Here is a 15,575-nt window from a genome sequence, read left to right on the forward strand (position 1 = left end):
GTCACTGTTAGTATGTTGGTTGCTGTTTGTGTTCTCTCTCTCTCTCTCTGTCCAACCTCCACCCAACACAGACCCCTACAGAAGCCGCCCACATTGAGCCCGGTTCTGTTCCAGGTTTCTTCCCGTTAAAGGGGAGTTCTTCCTCCACTGTGTCCTAATATAATATCTGATGCTGCTCATGTGGGGATTCTTGAATCCTTAATGTTGAATTCCTGAATCGTTGGGTCTCTCTCTAATTAAAGAGTTTGGTCTAGACCTGCTCTTTATGGAAAGAGTCTGGAGATAATGCTGTTGTGAATTGGCGCTATATAAATGAAGATTGAATGATTGATTGATCCCCTAATAACACACACACGCGCGCGCGAACACTGTTTGTACTGAGCAGTCAACAAGCCACCAATGAAAGTCCACAGACAGCAGGAGGAGGAAATACTGGAAGTCTTTATTTTATGCTGCAACATTTGTACAGACGAGCTTCTTCCGGGCCTCTGATGGACCCCCGCCCCCCAGCAGGCTGTCGGACCAGAGAGGGAAGTACACAGGTGTGAAGAAAGCAGGCGCCACCATGATGTTTCCTCTCTGAGCAGGTAAACCTGAGGACATTTGTCTGAATACATTTGAGGTGAAAACATGGCAGATCTATCTGCAAACATCACTACAGTGATCAAAATTAGGTAGTTAACTTAACAACAGATAAAAAGCAACATTAAATATCTACTGAGAAATGCCACTACTTCTTATTCCAAATAACAGAATTCCAAACAGAATTTACAGGGTTTTCAGTCAGCACAGCATTAAAATGCTACCTAGTCTACTTCATGGAGTGCTATGGATGTCCTCACCTACAGCTGTGTACAAATACTGTTTGGTTTGCCAGCGCACAGGTTACAGAAGCTAACGCTGCTGTCACAGTATAAACCTCATGGGCCTGTCTGTCCTACGACCTGGCAGGTTAGAGCTCCACCAATACCAATACCTTCACACCAGGGGAGGGGAGGCAGACAAACGCCCGGCTGATGGATGAAGAATTTGCTCCAGGACAGCACGCGCACACACACACACACACACACACACACACACACGCACCCACGCACGCACACACACACAGCTCTCTTTCAGTAGCACCACCAAAATAAAAGCAGGCGGGGTTCCTTTCTAAAGGCGTCTCGTGGGGTGGGTGCCACTCGGCCACGACACACTCGAGCGTTACCACTGACGTCACACACTCATAAATCACACACAGAGGAAGGACTGCACAGTGAGTGAACCTGAGGTAGCAAAGCCAATCAAATACACTTTGGAATCCATAATGGAAGAGCAAAAAAATGCCTTAGTGCATTTTCCTCAAAACCACCAAAATCAATTTACACTCTCAAGTCATAATATTTCTATAAAATGATGCACAACAAATTTTAAGACAAACTTTTCTAATTGAACTTTCTGACAACATCCAGGGTCCTGAGAAAGAGCATGAGTTGTGGTTCCTCTGTACCGCTAAAAAGATGGCCGTCCTTCACCACGTACACGAGCACTAGGATTAGAGCAGGAAGGCAGACTTACTAAAGTATTCAGCAAAGCCAAGCTGATTTGGATCATGTTGAACATGGCAGCAGAGAGTAAAACTAGCTTCAAATCTGCAAGCGCTGCGTTATTCTCAAGTATAAAAACAAATGTGTATGTACAAAAATATACATCCTAACAAGACAATCCTAGCAGAGGCGTCTCCCCCAGTTTGTAAACTTTTATATCTTTTAGGATTTTCTATTAAAAAAGGCAATTCTTCAAACAGTCCATGATCCCAATGAGTGTCTTTTTTTCTTCCATTAAAACTTGGATGTACTGTAGCGCCTTCAGTCCACAGTCAAAAGATTCCTGGTTTAAACAAAAGATTCTAAATAGAGAAATGAGTCAATCGATCCTTTCATATCTGGGTTTGTGTGAGCCTTCACAGCCGTAATAGTGGGTGAAAAAGGCCTCAGCTTGGAGTGTCCAGCTTTGGGTTGCTCAATAGACGCGGGGAACGATCCGGTAGCGAACAGTTCGGCAGTACTCGTCCCACGCCGAGCCATACTTCCTCCTGCACTCGCTCATGTCGCGGGAGTCTCGGTGCACGAGCAGGATGATGAAGTAGATCATGTAGTACCAGGGCAGGAGGTGGCTGAAGCCTGCACATGTGAGCGGGACAGGAAGAAGAAACAGTGAATTCTCAGCTCTGCTCGTGGGCTTCACTCTGCTCAGATAATTTCTCGACCAGTGTCACTGCACAAAAAGCTGTTTGTGATGTGCTGATGCTGTGAGGCGACTCACCGCAGGGTAAAGACCAGGCCAGAGCCATGATAAGGTCTCCCAGGTAGTTAGGGTGGCGGACCACGCCCCACCAGCCAGACACCAGGAGACTCTTTCCTGTCGCTGTGGGAATGGTCTTCAGATCTGGGGAGAACACAGACACCCCAGGGACACCCCAGGGACACCCCAGGGACACCGGAGCACAGAAACAGACAAAGAAAGAGAGGGAAAAAAATGTATGTGATATTCAAACCCAGTCTGATCCACTGACAACTTGTCCCGTCTATCAGCCACAGGAGAAAACTGAACATCGGGGGTCATTTTAGAGGCGTTTCCTGCTCTCCTAGAGAACCACATCAGGTGTGTGGTGCAGACATAACCGGAGCGCTGATATTATCAGCAACTCTGGCTCCACCTCACCACCTTCTAAAGAAATGCTTACGGGACAGTGTGGGGTCTGACGGGTTCCTCCTGAAGGTGTTCTTCTCAGAGTTGGATTTCCTGAAGATGTAGAAGCCGACCACTGAAAGACAGAACGAGAACAAACTCTGACATCAGCCCGACTTGGGAAAAGAAAATGACCACTGAGACGTTAACTTCACTACTTTTTTATCAGTCAGACATTTTTCACTGAGCAGCCATAAGTAACACAACCTACAGACAAACAGTTATGAGATCAACACATCCTTCCTCTGCTTCTACTCACGTTTGAGTGTGACGATGGCTGCGAGGGCGGGGAGGCTCAGGGGGTTGGGGTGGCCCACCAGGTAATAGGCCTGCAGGGTGTAGGTGAAGGGGACCCACACCAGATCACCAAACGCCAACATGAAGCCAAAACCATCGTGCATCAAGTCCATGGTGGTCAGGATTGCTTCCTACACACACACACACACACACACACACACACTCAGTCACTGCTCTGACAGAAGGGTTTGGAGGCCGTTTGCCTGACCAGGTATGTATCACTTTCTTTATTCATTAAAGGATTTTATCAAATCCCCTTTGGGCAATACTTTAGAGAACACACCTCGTTCCAAAGGCCGTCCACCACGTAGAGAAGCTGGAAGAGGTTCACAAGGATCATGGAGTAGGATGGAGCATCCAGACCCTGCTGCTTCATCTCAGCCAGCGCCATGGCAAAGTTGATCAAACACTGAACAATGACACAGACACAATCCAGCATCAGTTTCCTGATCACCCAGACAACTGGTCTGGAAGAAACAGATCACTGCATCCCTGCAGCCTGTGTGGGTTTAGGGTTTATTCAAGTCCTCACACTGACAACACCTTCACTGCTCATGTGAATCCCCACACTCAGGGAGCTGCACTTCTTTAATGCTCTAAGATCTACACTGAAGGTCTGCAGTAACCTCACAACAACAAGCAAACACAAGGTTACTGACTCTGAGTTAGACATCACTTCCACGTGTGGCCACCAGAGTGCAGTGTGTGAGAATAAGCTTGTTCCTCAGTCAGCTGATGTCCACAAACACTTTTAAACAGTCATTTTGACGTCAGTCAGGTATCTGGTAAGCTACGAGCACCAATAATCACCATCTTCTTACATCAGTGCTCTCACTAAATGTAGGTTTAGTTTGGCGTGCCGTGACAACTCACCCAGCCAATCAGACCAGGACGCATCTCACAGAAGAATTTCAGATCAAAGTTTTTGATGCGTGGATTCAGCTCCCGTCCTTTGAAAAAGTCATAAAGCACATTGCCTGGAGAAACAGAGGAAGAGACAAGAGATCAATGAATAAAACGCAGTGAATGTGACTAGGGGGCGGGTAAACTGAGAACTGTCCTCTCACCAGAGTTCCCCCCCAGTGCCAGCTGCTCCGGGGCTGCGTAGTAGGAGCGGACATACAGGTAGACACTGAGCAGGACGGAGATGAGGAGGGAAGCGGCAGCCAGCTGCAGGAAGTGGCTGTGGATATAAGTGAGGTCAACACCCTGGTGCACCGCTGCTGCTACCGCTACACAACTCAGTAGGATGGCAAAGAAACCTGGAGGCACACAAAGACTTGGTTACTGATGGACAAATGAAAGGTGGAACAGAGGAACTACAAAGAAAAGAAGACGGAGGGAGATCAGCAAGTCTAGCATGTCACAAATGAGAGCAAAATCATGTCCCTCAGTGGCCACATGGATGAGAGCAGTGGGAGTGAGTAGTGAGGCAGCAGCCACAGGAGGAGGATGGCAGTGAAAAGTTCCACTGATCCAGGCCCTGTAGTGGACTGGAGTCTCACCATTGGTTCTGTACTTCAGCCTCTCCCCAGACCTCAGCGGCATGCCCTCGCTCAGCTGCAGAGAGAAACACAAGAAAATGGGATTAACAGCTGACCGCTCTAAGTGAAGGAGGGAAGGGGGGGCACCATCTGTTCACAAGCTTGCTTCTCCGACAGGTTTCAATTCTGACACCAAGTAAGACTCATAGTGTAAACGTCTATGTATTTTAAAAAGTAATATGTTTATGTGGTGTATCCTCAGGTGAGCAGACTGTAATCTCAGTCAGTGGAAAATATCAAGAGATGATCCAGCAGGAGGAAGAACAACTTCCATTTTCATCTCAAGTGTTACTCCTTACATACACATTTGTCCTCATTCACTGGGATAATGTCTGATGAAGTTCCACAGGGACTCACTGCATGTGTGTGTGCATCCACACTGACTTCATTTCAGCTCATACATACAGTTGTGAGGACACTCCTTAGCTCCTCTCACTCACCTTCCCAACAGGCAGGATGTAGAGCAGGGCGTGGAACAGGATCCAGAGGACGACAAAGCCCAGGGCCTGGGCATCCCAGAAGGCTTCAAGAGGGGGCAGCGGGGGGGGGAAGTTGGCCAGACTGGGGTCCTCCAGGTTGACTTGGAGTATGACAAAGAGAACCCAGGCTGGGAGGAAGAGCAGCCAGAAGTACGCTCCTGGAGGAAGGAACAGACACGGCAGGGAAACCAGTGTTTTGAGCTGGATCAGCCTCAGTTCACCACAGCGTGTAGCTGAACACCACCGCCAATCATGTCAACACACACACACAAGGAAATGATGTTCAGGTTATCACACCGACAGCTGTTACGCTCCCCAGCACATAGGCCATGTGTGACGCTGAGACAAGGCGGCCAAAAGGAAAGTAGATCACAGTAACGTGCTTCATCACATCTAGAATGGCACTGGTCCATTCTTTAGTAACCCCAAGAGCTGTGCGTAGTTAGTGAAGCACAGAATGGCTCGAGATGCACACAAAAACCACAGGTCCAGTGATGAATATACAGGGTAGGGGCAGTAGAAACCTCAGTGATCAATCCACCGTCCAGTACTCAACACTAAAATATCCTTTACCAGTGTTTCTGAATACGTGTAGTGTCCTTAACCAACCAACTTAACACTCGTCACCTTGTAAGGAAGTCTTTGATGGGCCCTGGGCCACTAGCTGTGTAATGACAGGACACTGAACCATCCAGTCACCTACCCATCTTCCCTCCAAAGTCAAGTGGGGTGGAGGGGGGGGCAGCAAGGCCTGCAGCCAGCTTGGCCTCCTTCTCCTCCAGCTGCTCTGGTTTGGCCTCAGCTGGTTTGGCATCTCCATCGTCCTTCCTGCGGCGCAGATTGTAACGGCCTTGGTTCTTCTCAGGCTCTCCCTCTGCCTTCGACTCAGACACCTGGAGACACATTTGGGCTTATTTAGGCTCATTCTACAGCTTTGTGGCAGATGCAGATCAAATACGCTCGACTTGGAAAGAAAACAAAGAATTCCTCTCACTGACCATCACTTGTAGTCACTTCATTGACAGATTGAAGCCGTTAGTGCTTCAAACAGAGAAAACCTGTTGGCGGGAGGGTTTGACATTTGTCTATAGGGATCTAACCTGACGACGGCCCGAGGACAAAAGAGTCCTCAATAAAGTGAGGAAAAAACAAAACATAAAGATCAAGGAAAAAAGCTTTACTGTACTGAAAGAATTCTTAATCAAATCATGAGCAAATGATAAATATCAAATGTAAGGGTAAAAGCCCCAAAGATTCCCACTCTTTAAGCTCTCCAGCCAACATTGGGGTGTCCGACATGTCCCATCAGCCCCTCCTCTTCACTCAACCAAGCTGTAAATGTCAATCTAATGAACCAAATACAAGGCTTTACTTTCTCTGTTAACTAAAAACAACAATCCCACACTATGGCTGCTCATTCTCAGACAGCTTCTACCAAAGGGAATACCTCTGTAGGACTTTAGAGGTGCGAGCGAGCCTCAGGTCTGCAGTCCTGCTCTGACTGAGACACAAGGCAGCAAATGAGAGGGGATTCAAACAGCACATCCTATTGAGGGGGTCTTTATCTGTCCATCCTTTAGGACAGGCCTGGCCAACCCGTGTCTCGTGCGGCTCTTTGACTCGTTTAATTCATAGAATTTTTCATGTAATTTTATGTGTGTGTCCATGTGGACAGTATGTGTGAGTGCGTGTGTGACGCTGCCTGCTTGCACGCAGAGTGAGAGCACGACAGCACGTCTAATATTGACGTGAGCTGAGAGCCAATCAGGAAATTGAACCAATGAACCAATCACCTCAGAGGATGGGGGGGGCTATTGTTTCATAGCAACAGCTTGCTACCAAAATGCGTGGCCAAGTGCAAGTACGAAGATGAACACAGGGCGTTTTTAAACAGAGTGGGAGAGTTTGTATTTTTTTGTGGTACGCAATGGCAAACCCTTTTGCCTTTTATGCCAGTCATCACTGGCGCATTTCAAGGCTTCAAATCTGCAGCGCCATTTCACCTCAAGTTAAAAAGCTTGAAAAGTCAGGCAGAAAAGCAGACAGTTGTTTGTGAAATTTACCAAGCAAACAGAGACTGTGACACTTGCTTTGTATCAAGTGGCGTGGAACATTGCACGAGCCAAAAAGCCATATAACGAGGGGGAGTTTATTTAAAAATAAATAAATAATAAAAAATACCTGAACGACGTGGTAGAAAGAATTTTTGAAGTTTTTTTTTTTTTTTTATGTGCAGACTTGATAGAACTTAGAGTTTGCGTGTGTGAGAGGTGCACACAATGTTCACATTGACTGTCCCCTGGTCTACCAGCAGAGGTTCAAGTCAATTTCTGTCAAAATAGTTTGAGGTGTTGTATTAATATTTAATTTATAATTAATCAATAAATCTGACTGAGCGGAGGCATGTGTCTCTGTGAGAGTGTGCCTGCATCTGTGTGGGTGTGTGAGAATGTGGGTATGTGTGTAAGGGGGTGATGAGGTGATGGGGTGATGGGGTGTGAGGGAGTGTGTGTCTCTGGGAGGTTATGTCTGTGATTATGCGTGTGTCAAGTATTGTGATTTTTTTATTCTTTTATTTTCATTCTGCATGCATGTGAGAGTGAAATATAGAGAGGGAGACAGGCAGAGAGCAAAAGAGAGAAGAGACAGTGATAGGAGGAGAAACGGGTGCGCGTGTGTGCCCGTGTGTTTGATGTGGCTCTTTGCAGTAACACAGTGAAAATTGTGGCTCTTAGTCTCTGACTGGTTGGCCACCCCTGGTCTAGGAGGATGTCTACCGGTCTACACAGGAGCCACAAAGCTGCTTTAAGGGCAGAGAAAGTAAAGACAAGGCACATGTTGGTACGCCATGTGACTGGCTAAATGAAGCATGGTCTTGTGAAGGGAGCCTCCCTCAGCTGGTAAACACACACACACTCAGCCCCCCGATGTGCATGGGTCATGACATTCCAACAGCTCTACCTTACCTCAGAGCCCATTCACTGTTAGAGAGCGAGTAGCGCCTGGAACCTCAGCTGTTTTTTTGTACCACTGTAAAGACGTGTGTCCAGCAGTAGAAACACCAGCAGTGATGTCACCGCTCTCTAGTGCAACAGTTTAGTTTGTGCACTTGTTATCTTGAGTGTGTGTGATGCCGGTGGTATCACGCTGGATAATGTGACCACTGACTCCTAATTTAGTGCACAATTTTCATTTGCATAAATATGGACATTGTCCAAAGTTTTCCACACAGATGAACAAAACTCACCTCATTTACTTTGTTAGCTGTGTTATTCTCCTCTTTTTGTTTTTCCTCTTTCTTTTCATGCTTATTGTTGCTATTGTTCTCAGCTGCCTTTGTCTGCTGCTGCCCAAACAATGGAGGGAGATAGATGGAGAGACACAAAAAAGGAAAAAGAGCAACGTGAGGAATCAGCAGAGGGACCGGGGCAGTGGTATGGTCAAAATGCTGAGTGACAAGCTGCCACGTTCCCCCACAGTGACAGGGTGCTGATGGATGAGGACATTTGATGATAGCCACAATCTTGCTGGACAGTTTGTGTCTGTGCCCTGTTGCACTCACAGTACTGTCTTTGGCTCTTTCCTCTGCCCTCATCTGTCTCTCCCTGACTTCTCCTGTTATCTTATCTTATCCACCCCCGTGTCCAATCAATGTTCCTTCTGTCTATCGAGGTAATCCAACACTTAATCATTACAGGAATGAATATGGTTATTTTCCAGTGACAGTAATAACTACATTGTTTGAGAGAAGCTAGGTTAGTACACCTCCAGTCTGACTGCTCCTGTGTCAACTGTGTGGAGTGGATGCTCTGCTTAGTGTTGCTTCCTTTTCATTAAAGACTCTGCTGTCCTGCTACTGTACAGTTTTCCACTCCACATCATTTCTTCAACGGATGACACGATTTTAATTTGATGTAAAATGTTTGACAGCTATGCCACGCTGCTCTATAGTATGAGACAGCCGTTGAACAAAAGACAGGGAAAGTAAACTGATAGTGATCCAACAACTGAGCCATGTAGGCTCTCCAGCAGCACCACGCCACTGAGGCAGCAGCCGTGGCTTTTACCAGGGGACTAATGCTGACCTCTAGCGTATCCTTCAGCTTTGTGTCCCTGCGAGAGCACGGTGCAGTCTCAGTTATAGCTGCGGCAGCGATGGCCGCCGCTGTGCGGGAGGACGAGCGCCGTGTGGTCCTTGCTGGGGAGCGTGACCGGCTACGACGGCGCCCTGGTGATCGGGAGCGGGAACGAGAGCGAGAACGGGTCTGGAAACCAGCAGCACTCTGAGGGGAAAGAGAAGTTGGAAAAAATAGATTGCAAACATTATTACCAACTGTACATGGTTTTAACAGGTAAAACTGAAAAGCCATCTTCCTCATCTTGTGGAAAACAGGGTCCCACAAGCACTGCAGGTAGCTGAAAGGCTACCTGCAGTGCTTGTGTGGTACAATGGCATCCATCAAACTATTAAATAGTTTTAGCACTGAATAGTCCCAACACACCGTCTATATTCCACCCACATGGAAAACACCAAGACAGTGAAAAGACTCTGTGGCTCTGCTACCTTGATGTCCTGCTCCTTGAGCTCCAGCTCAGTGCCATCCTTGTAGATGACGGTGTAAAGCTGACTTTTGGCGTCAAAGCCCAGCACCTTGACCACATAATACAGGCTGCTGCCAGGCCAGCGGCCCATCACCATGTCCCCTCTCTGATACTTGACAGTAGGCATCTTCATTGACCTGACAACATGGGAGGACAAGAGAACAGGAGTGAGGAGGGAGGAACACAGAGACAGGCAGAGAAAATGAAGGACAGAAGACACTGGAGAGAAGGACATGCCAGGAGATGTGAGAGGACAGAACAAATTAAAGATGATAATACTCAAGAACAGGCCTTTCCAATCTATAAACTAAACTAGAATGTATTGCACTGAGCAAAATCCTTGTAAAAGATTTTTCCACTTTTATCCAAACGGTGTAAGCTGGGTGTTTCCATTTTAGAGGTTTTAATATCAACGTTTAAAAAAGCCACATACATCTGGCATCACATGGAATTATTTACCAGACAACTGTCAGTGCAGAGCAAACTTAATTTCCTGTTGCTAAGTATAGGGAAGAGCGAGGCTTTGGTACAATGACAGGCATTGTCACTGCACTGGGCCCCGTCTGTTCCCATACCGTGCACTGAGGCACTGCCTCCCTCACCGACAACTACAGTCACACCTCAGCATGTCAGTGGGCTCTTTGGCACTCACACTGCTGTGGCAGCTATGCATCTGTCATCCAGCTATCTCACGCACACACGCACACACAATTATTGTCCAGTAAATGCAACAAGAGTTCATCAGAATAAAGCAAAGTGTCACCTAATTAAAATCAGTCCCCAACTAGAATACTTGAATACTGATGAGTACATCCAGTCTCTACAGTCACGACACGCTGACCAGAGCAGAGTGGGCTGCTCTGGTGTGGACACTAATTAACTGGAGATGTGTTGAACCCTGGGACAGCATAATAAACTGTTCTACACAGACTACACCAAGACCCCTGAGGGAACCCCTGAAATATAGAGAGCAGAGGAATGCCAGCTCAATCTGAGACTCTCATTTCATTTTATTTGCTGCTATGTGAAACTAACTTAGCAGATGAATGGTGCAGCAGGGTAAGGTCACCCTGTCAGTGTAAAAACCAAACACAGGTTGAAACTCTGTTTGTCAGCCAAGTGCCCTGCTGGCTGTCCATGGTGAAGACTAATTGGCTCTTCAGATTCCTGTACATTCACAACACAAGTCATAAGTACCACATCATTTTTCAGGCAAACTGCTTTGGATCCATTAAGAAAAGGAAGTGGACCAAAATCATCATTCTAAACTAAACTCTGAATTTAAAAAGAATTTAAAGTATCAGCCTGCTTCTTTGTCCATTTTGTTTGTCCCCAGGTTTGTTTGTGTTAAACACCTGATCACATTGTACACATCCTTGCTTTACAATTTCAAAAACTTCATTTTGAGGGTCCAGACCACCCACATTAGCTGACACTTTGGAGTGGTAAAATCCTACTGCAGTGTCCACCAGCGGACACAATGAGGTGGGCCAGGCAAGGTCAGCATTAGTGCCCGGGGACGCTCAATGTCTAGAAAACCTCCACACTAGTGCAGAACTGCTGACAGGTCTGTCCCTGCTAGGTTTACCCAGAGCCGTCTGTCTGAAAGAGCTGTGTTATTCAAGTCCCAGCCGGCCAGGCAGGGACTTTGAGACCAGCCTCTGGGCAACTGATAGGAAGCTGAACTGTTGTTCAGAATCCGAATGGGCCCATAAAAACTCTAATATAATTCCACCATGCAGACACCCACACCTGAATATGTGATCGCTGAGACATAAACTGTCAGGGCAAACCACACACAGACATGCTATTGCTGTTACTGCCAGTGTACGAACACAGAGGAAGCACCGCCATGTGTGAGAAATGCTGGGTTAGTAGCACCTTGACAACAACAGTAAGTGACTGGAATGACTCAGGTAAACAGGCTCTGGTCTTCGCCTGCATCTCCGTGCTGATGACAGTTTTAGTTGCATAGCCCCGTGACAGCATCCTGTCAGCTGTACTGCTAATTACAAACCCAGTGGCTGACACTGCACCATCTTGAGCTTTTTACCCTCAACCGGCCATCTGAGGAGAGATTAAGCAGCACACACACAGCAAACAGCCCCCTCATGTTAAACATGACAGTTATTCACTACTACCACACCACTGCGCTGGTCAATCAAATCCACTGTTTACTCCATCAGTCTCTTGTAAGCCACAAAACACTCTACTGATTTACTCTAAAACAGTCCTTTGAGAAGTTGGCTCACAGGGATTAGGCAGAGTCTATCATGTGCAGTCAACCCCTAATCCGCCGGTCACTGATCTAAAACACCAAACACCATGTCAGGATGACACACCCAAAGTCGGTCCCTGCGCTGCTCTCCTGGCCTGCCTGTCCTGGTCCATGTGGGGAGTGGAAGTCAGGGCTGATGACAGCTTCCCAACAGCTCTCAGGCTGGCCTGGCCACAGGATGTGAGCTCTAACGTGGGTGGAGTTTTCCACACAACTCTGAAACTGAAAGCTGCTGTTGAGCTCCACCAGGTCCGCGGGCCCCTTCTGACCTAACGTGTGAATAAAGTGGGGAACTCCCACCACGGAGGCGACGTGCCGCTGTGTTAACACTGCGGTGTTAAAGAGTGGCGGGACAGACCCCCCCTCCCTGTAACTCTCCAACTCAATTAGAGACGGGGAGCTGTGCTCCTTAAGGCACCGCTCATTGTCCCGGTGATGCACCGGGGCTGTGTCTTTAACGGGGAGCTTTGCTGGCCTGAGCTCAGCTGCAGGCGACACAGAGGAAAGGAGGGAAAACGTCATGCATTCAAATAGTGTCGGTGAAGACAGCAGTCAAAGAGTCAACCCAGATAACCCGAACAGAGCTGAATTCACTGACTCTGTCCCAGCACAGACCATACACACATGGTGCACAGACAACCGAGGGGCTGACCGGCTCCTGTTGGCGTTACAACCCCGTAATGGTCCATTTAGACCAGGCAGGCTGTCCACTCTGCAGCATGCGCTTAATCTGCATGTTAGCGAGTAGCTCGACCGGTAACGTTGTCCGTGCTGCTGGTCAGAGACACCAAGCTTCTGCTAAAACTACGAGCTACCAGGGGAGCGGCCACCGGCAGGTACACACACACACACACACATATATATATATATATATACATATGTGTGTGTGTGTGTTTATAACCTTAGGAGCCGTCCAGCATTTTCACTTCGACGAGTGGAAACAACTTTCGGTCCCAGGAACTAGTCGGAGCCAACGGCGCCGTTACACAGCCAAACCTCAGTTAGCTTCGGCTAAGCCCTGGTTTCTCAACAAAGACAACCGTAAGGCGATTTGCTGTTTGGGATCAGAAACAGGCCGCTGGACGGACGCACTTACCTCAATGTAATGTGAATAATTCCAGTGGGTGAAACTGGCGAGATACTCCGGAATAAAACGCGGATATAAAGCTTTTGTATATTTAAAAACTGACTTTGCTAACGTTTGACGTAGAGCTCGTTCTCCCTCCCTCTCTGGGCAAAACCCACCAGTGACCGGGAAGGCGCGAAGGCTCCTGATTGGCTGCCTCAGCGTTCATTTCAAATGGTTCTACAACCTCATTGGCTGAGGGTGGATTTTAACTGCGCTGGGATTGGTTCAAAAGGAGTCACGACTACTTTGTTTACTGGTGTCAAATTACCGTCCAACAAAATGGCAGAAGGGGCATCAGCCGATAGCAGACAACAGCCAGCTCACCTGTCCGAGGCAGAAACATCCTCTGCCTCCCCAGCCACTGCTTTCTATGTCCCCAACACGCAGGGAGCTGTGGGGAAAATGGTCCATGCTGAAATTAACAGAATCATTGCTGCACGTTTCCACCTAAACTATCCAAATAGTAGCATTAGTAGCATCATATAAATATATAATAACACCCACTATCTATTTACTACTGCAGCCAGCCACAACAACCAGGGTCCTGGTGAAGTTGGATGGAAGTTAACTGAATTTGATTTCTGTTTAGATCCATTCTTACCTTCTGCGCTTCACACAAAAGAGCTTTTAATGTGCTGTTAAAATAAAAAAAAAACCCAGAGAGAGGAGAGTGCCTGACACCCCCACTGTCTGATCCTGGGGTAGCTGCCATGATGCTGTCAGGCTTTAGGATGTCCCACAGTGAGTGGACCTGTCCCACAGTGAAGTGGACCTGTCCCACAGTGGATATCATATTTAGATGGGGGGGGGGTCATGTTTGTGGATATAGATATAGAAGATAGAGATAGAGACAGATATAGAATCAACAGTGAGGAAGGCCTCCCTTTACAGGCGAATCCATCAAAAACCAACTAAAACACCTTCATGTGCTCCACAGTAAGACGCTAGCTAACTGATCATGACTCAAAGTTAAAACATAAAGAGAGAAACGTTACCTGTTTCAGGAGTTGGACACAAGATTTTCCCTTTAACTTCTAATTTTAATGGTAATGGTTTCAAATTATTTAATGGTGTTCAGCTTTTCCTTTTTCTAAGCGACTTTGCTCTAACCCACCCATGAAAGGATGCTGTAGCCATGTGCTGGCTGAGTGGGCACCCACATCTCCTCCTCCTGTTTTAATTAACAACATTATTCAGCCGCTCAGACTCACTCAGGTGATCTGAGCTACGAAGCAGTAGGAGACTGGAGCCAATACATCCAAAATGTTCCCCACTGACAACAGTGGGAGGGGGTTTCATGTTTGTGGCCCCCCTTCACTGCAGAAGGTAAGAATGGATCTAAAAACAGCTCTCACTGTGTGAATATTTCCTCATATCAAATAAGATAAAACAGCAGATGACACAGGGCTCTGCACTGGTTAATTTTATGCTAATCTGTTTAACCCTGTTGAATTTTAATTGGGTCTCCCTGCAAAGAAGTGTTTGTGACCTTCAGCACAAAAAGCTTCATACCTGACCTAAGTCCTGTCATATCTGTCGTTGTAGCCTTCACGTACTTACCTACCATGGATTCATTCAAGTGGTTATCATGTGTTACACTGCTCAAACTAGCTGCAGTGAGTTAGACAGATGCTTAGCCCTGATGAGTGTCAGCAGCAGCACATGAGGTACAGAACGCCCACCTGTGGCTCAGAGCGTATGCTCATAAACACAACAAGGGGAAGAGAAAACTGATTTTGAAAATTCAAACTCTCCAATCCAATCGCAGCGTCACAGTGCGCTCAGTTTCCTCGTCTTTGTGTCTGCAGCTCGGGCTGCTTTCCTGTCTTCGTGCAGCTTTCGCCAGAGCACAGCTGCTCTCCGGCTGCAAGTCAAACACAACCTCAAATGAACTGCAGATGGACTGCCAGACCCCTCTATGCCCCACCCACAGGAAGTGCATATAGTGGTAAAGTGAGGCAACACAAAAAGTTTTACAGCCAGTGACAACAAACACATTAAAACATGCATTATTTAAGTCACTCCAGTTTATGTCGTTAAACACACACTCCATCAGAAACCACAGCTCTCCCTTTTGTTCTCCCGTGTCGTACATCACCGACCCCCGTCAGTAGCCCAAGTGCCTGCATCAGAACAGTAAAGGCAGGTATACTTAACCAGGGTGGGAAGAACTCTCTGGAGGAGGGGGGGGGGGGGTATTTGACTTTAATTATTAGTAATTCACAATAACCTCATTAAGTTTCTGGCCTAACCTTGAAAAAGCGCCAGCTGCCATAAATAGCCTTCTACTTGTGGCACTGGTGTGCTGATAAAGCCTGTGTTCAAGGTTAAAGGAGACTTCCGCCCCTCACTGGCTGTAAAACTGTTTGTGTTGCCTCACTATACCACTATATGCACTTCCTTGGGGGGGGGGGGGGGGGGGGAGCAGCCTCGCAGTGTGCAGGTTCACCTTTTGGTCTTCAGCAGCTCACAGGAAGCATCACACTCTCATTGTGAGTTCGTCTTCCTCTTCC

The 15,575-nt window shown here is 47.3% G+C and overlaps 1 protein-coding gene across 4 annotated transcripts; it reads right to left on the reverse strand.

Moving 5' to 3' along the window:
* Positions 1-423: 423 nt before the first annotated feature.
* Positions 424-13,168, reverse strand: lbr (lamin B receptor). Of its 4 annotated transcripts, XR_011585637.1 has the most exons (15): positions 13,030-13,168; positions 9,618-9,792; positions 9,139-9,336; positions 8,301-8,399; positions 5,757-5,946; positions 5,015-5,211; positions 4,536-4,590; positions 4,098-4,292; positions 3,904-4,007; positions 3,314-3,439; positions 2,993-3,161; positions 2,729-2,809; positions 2,308-2,430; positions 1,214-2,165; positions 424-1,183 (listed from the first exon to the last, which is right to left on the reverse strand). XR_011585637.1 is itself a non-coding variant. In XM_070849395.1 (14 exons), the coding sequence occupies exons 2-14, from the start codon at positions 9,786-9,788 to the stop codon at positions 2,005-2,007; spliced, it is 1,866 nt and encodes a 621-aa protein (XP_070705496.1). In that variant the 5' UTR covers positions 9,789-9,792; positions 13,030-13,168; the 3' UTR covers positions 424-2,004. The 4 variants fall into 4 exon arrangements, 3 of the variants coding, with proteins under 3 accessions (XP_070705496.1, XP_070705493.1, XP_070705495.1); XM_070849395.1 differs by having other exon boundaries at positions 424-2,165; positions 8,301-8,396; XM_070849392.1 differs by having other exon boundaries at positions 424-2,165.
* Positions 13,169-15,575: the final 2,407 nt, after the last annotated feature.

The sequence above is a fragment of the Pempheris klunzingeri genome, chromosome 18 (assembly GCF_042242105.1).
Source record: "Pempheris klunzingeri isolate RE-2024b chromosome 18, fPemKlu1.hap1, whole genome shotgun sequence".
Taxonomy (NCBI): Eukaryota; Metazoa; Chordata; class Actinopteri; order Acropomatiformes; family Pempheridae; genus Pempheris; species Pempheris klunzingeri.